Raw genomic sequence first — 4,377 nt, 5'->3', positions numbered from 1 at the left:
CCGGCGCCTCTTCAACATCCTGTGCGTGTCGGTAGGAGTTCTGTCCCAGCGGGACAGGCTCACAAGGTTCACTCCCACACAGGTATGGGGAACGTGTTTAAAGTTAAAACTTTTGGTCCAACACAAAACATTCTCTCAACTAGAGCTTTCGACCAGTCACTCTGGTCTTCCTCAGTAGACTGACCAAGTGAGGCTTGTCACGTGGCTTCTTTGAAGTGTGACGTCAACACTGGGTCAAAGGTATCTGGTAGGGGGTATATGAGAGATACCAGATACCTTTGACCCAGTGTTGACGTCACACTTCAGTGTTGAAGCCAGCGTTATAGACGATGTCGGCCCCCGTCGCGGTCAAGTGAATGGTGATGGGCGATGATGCAAATATCCTCCTTCACCCCTCTCATATACCCCCTACCAGATACCTTTGACCCAGTGTTGACGTCACACTTCAAAGAAGCCACGTGACAAGCTTCACTGGGTCAGTCTACTGAGGAAGACCAGAGTGACGGGTCGGAAGCTCTAGGTGAGAGAATTTTTTTGTGTTGGACCAAAAGTTCGACCTGTTACACCTAACCCCTGCAAGCGTTGTCTACAGATATCTAGAAACTATGTTCCGACTGTACTTGGTGGCAACGAGCTTCGATGGTTGTAGAAAAATACAAGTTTTTGAAGGCGTCAATCCTTGGTTGATAACTCCGCTACTTGAAGACATGACCATTTCTTGTTCTTGTACTTTGTCGCCAGGTCGCAAGGTGGGTGCTGCTAGTTGAGCAATGGCCCTACAGGATGAGCTGGATCATCCAGTACGTCGACGACTTCTTCCAGAGGAGGGAGCTGGGAAGACACGAGACCCTCCAGCGGGGGATCCAGCCGAGCGACAAGCTGGTGGACGTGTTCGTGCGGAGGGTGAAGGGTGAGATCTGCACGCAGCAGGAGTGGAGTCATCTCAACCCGCTGGACGAAGACCCCGAAATGTTCGAGCTCTTCTTGACCTTTGCCGGCTTCACAGTTGAGGTAAGTCGAACAACTTGTTCTCAATTTTGACCTATCGGCCTGGTTCAATTGTGGCATCGCGTGCTGTAATGGTCATAGCGTTCGGGTCGAAACCAAGTGATCCCGGGTTCGATCCCCTGACATGACCGATGTACGTTGAGACATCCGGAAAGGCACGTTGCACGACTTTCGTTCTTGTACGATGGAGTGACGCCCACCGAGCCTTTCGGCTAATCGCTTATACTTCCCACTAATAAGAATCGTGCAATTTAATTTTTGTTCCATCGTAATAAATGTCTATAATACAGCCACTTTTATGCTTATGCATGTTGTACCATAGTCTTGTAAGGTCCTTCTTTTTACGGAAGTAAGAAACATTCGTCTGACTAAAATAAAAAAACAGCAGGACTAAAGAAAGATGATTTTTTTTCTCAGGATATGGCAGACCTCCTTCCTTACACCGTGAACCTTGACCTCTCGATCCGGCAGACGATTGGCTACGCTCGAGCCCAGACCGAGGTCCAAGAACTCAAGCAGAATCAGACAACCGAAGGCGAATCATCTGGTAAGACTAGAGAAGTAATTTGCAAAGCAAATGCATAATGTTTACCTTCGGACATGGTCTGCTCTGTTAATTCTTACTCAAAACACATTCACATACTAGTACATGGTGACAGGAGCAGAGCAGACCATGAAATTGCAACATTATGTAACCCAACACCTGTCACCATGGTCAACAAATCATGTCATTGGTCAGGTCAGAGGTCACTATTTGGAGAAGAATAAACTGAACAAAACAATATGTTTTCCTTAGGTAAACATAATAAACATAATTACAGAAGCAAAAGGCATGGGGAGTGAAAACTACATTATATGTACAATTGTCAGTGAATTGATGTTTTTGTATAAAAAAAATAACGAATAGCAAAACGAATATTATAGCTGTGTGGGAGTGGATTTTTATCATATTCAGTCATGTGTCATTTTATCAAATCAGCCAGATTGAGCTAAATCAGCATATGATGAAAATGCTTGCAACAAGCATTGTGGGGTTGTGTGCCGTAACGGCTCGGAACCTAGAGGTCCCGGGTTCGAATCCTACCAAGCACCAACCTTGTGCAATTGGGAAAGGCACTTTACACGATCTTTCCTTACTTCACTCGGGTGAAAATGAGTATATGCCAAAATGATCATTTTCATGATTGTGGGCATTAAAAAGGAAAACCAAACCAAACAAGCTTAAAAGGTCCTGTTTGGATACAAGTTCAGCTAGACAACTAGAATTTTTAGAGAGTATAAGCTAGTGATATTTATTGCACTGTTTCTTAAACTCGATTTACAGATACCTTACTCTCGGACCAACTAAGGAAGGAAAGAGGCGGACCAGGAATCTTAAAGGTTCCAGATGGTGTTTTCAGCGTAGAGCGGGAAGGAGACAACCTTGTGGCCCCTGCAGGACAAGGGCGTACTCAGCCCAGCACATCCGGCAGACGAGTACATCAGCTGCAGATCCATGAGAAACACGCTGGTCCTGACTCGGACATTGTCCTTGACGCCATCATCGAAGAAGAGCCGGAGGAGGACTCCAGGACCGCCCAGCGGCCGCTGTCTGCAGCGAGGGGCGACTCCACCGACAAGGTCAAACTCACCAACGTTCCGATTTTCATATCCCCCTAGTAAAAACTTCTCTTGCCCAAATGTCGGTTAGGTACAAAGATGTCACCTTATGGAATGAACTAACCCCAGCCCTAAAGAGTCCTACCTTGTCTTTCTTTTCTCTCATTCAAACAAGCTCTGAAAAACCATCTGATAAACGAACCTAGCCCCCTGTAGTAGTTTCATTTAGTGTTTTCTCTAATTTTACTATCTAACTCATACTAATTATTATCATTATTGCACTGTATTTATAACTTACATTACCTTATTTCACTGTCATTAATTTATACCGTATATTATTTGATTATCCTTATTGTATTATTTCCATTTTCTAATGTATTATTTCCATTTATTTGTTATCTTTAATTTTGTATAGTTTAGAGGAGGAGGGCCTTGTATAAGCTTTCCATGCTTCTCCCCTCTTTCTGCACCTGTTTTTATCCTTGTTTTGTATTATTACTGTCTGTTTTGTTTAATGTGCAAACTAATAAAATCAAAATCAAAAATCAAGGTCGCCGCTACGAAAGACGATGAGCCCGCCATTTCTGAAGAACTCGCTGAGAGAGAGAAAGAAGCAATGTTGGGAACGATAAACGGCCATTCAACGGACGAACAGGCGGCAGACGACCTTTCAACGGAGCACGAAAACCCTCCCGTGTCAGACGCCACGCCCCCTGGTGAAAAGGAGACGCAGGACAGCCGTGCAGACGACGCGTCACCTCTGCTGAAACAACCGCCATCTTTGACCAACGACCCCCCTGATGAAGAGAGTGAGGACGGAGAGGGAAGCCCTTCTGTTCCTCTTCTAGTCTCGATACCAACAGAGCAGGAGTCATGTCTATGATAATCGGTGGAGAAAATAAATATAATCGGTGTTATTGGCCCAACTAGACTGGGTACCATCCTGGTTATTTTTTTCAATCAATCAATCAATAAATCGATCAATCAATCAATCAACTGGTTTATTTGTGAAAACAAAACAAGACCTTGTAGCCATTGGCTAAATTGTATCTTGCTGTACAATTTGATTTCTTGACTAATCTGGCATAACACGTACATTAAAATTGCTAAGTTATTCAATAAAATCCATATCATTATACATTAAATACCTAAAAATAACAGTTTCAAGTTCAACATTAAAACTGACAATTACATACATATATGAAATACTAACACAATAATACACAAAGTAAAAAAATAAGACTAGAGGACAGACTAACCACCCTAAAAATACGATACACATCATTTGGAGGAATTGTTCAATATGCGATTTTTTTTATTGAAACATACAGTGACAAGACGTGGGGCGACACACTCAAGTTACACTTATATTCATGTCGCCACCAGACAATACGTAATACAAGCAAGCAAAGCTCAAGTTATCATATAGAAGTTGAATACAATACAATGAACAAGTGAAACAAATGTATAAATGCTGACAGGATTGATCAAGATATTACAAAAAAAACGATTTGATTGTAACAAAAATGTCTGTACATGTAGTAGCATATGAGTATTGTACATTGTTGACAGAAAAGAAGAACCTCTTAAAAGTAAATGTACCAGAATATCATCTGAAAGATAATCCAAGTCAGTAATATAGCCAAATCCTGGTTAGTTTACGTCCGCTCCTACCATATACACAGTACATGGTTGGTGGTAGCGACTGTGGGAGCTAGCCTGGTATCCAGTCTTACGTGATTGGGGGTATTGGAGTATTCAGGCAGGTTG

At 42.8% G+C, this 4,377-nt stretch overlaps 1 protein-coding gene across 1 annotated transcript in view; it reads left to right on the top strand.

The window, feature by feature from the left end:
- Window positions 1-2,741, top strand: part of LOC109487590 (kinase D-interacting substrate of 220 kDa-like) — a 68,519-nt gene extending 65,778 nt beyond the window's left edge. Inside the window, exons 16-19 of the mRNA XM_019791596.1 lie at window positions 2-82; window positions 742-1,011; window positions 1,426-1,555; window positions 2,333-2,741. Coding sequence (XP_019647155.1) covers window positions 2-82; window positions 742-1,011; window positions 1,426-1,555; window positions 2,333-2,667 — 816 coding nt within the window. The 3' untranslated portion in view covers window positions 2,668-2,741. The remainder of the gene's footprint in view (window position 1; window positions 83-741; window positions 1,012-1,425; window positions 1,556-2,332) is intronic.
- The last annotated feature ends 1,636 nt before the right edge of the window (window positions 2,742-4,377 follow it).

Source organism: Branchiostoma belcheri, unplaced genomic scaffold (genome assembly GCF_001625305.1).
Source record: "Branchiostoma belcheri isolate BF01 breed outbred unplaced genomic scaffold, Haploidv18h27 scaffold9, whole genome shotgun sequence".
Lineage (NCBI taxonomy): Eukaryota > Metazoa > Chordata > Leptocardii > Amphioxiformes > Branchiostomatidae > Branchiostoma > Branchiostoma belcheri.
Note: the sequence above shows the minus strand (reverse complement) of the source record. Positions and strands in the feature narration are given on the sequence as shown.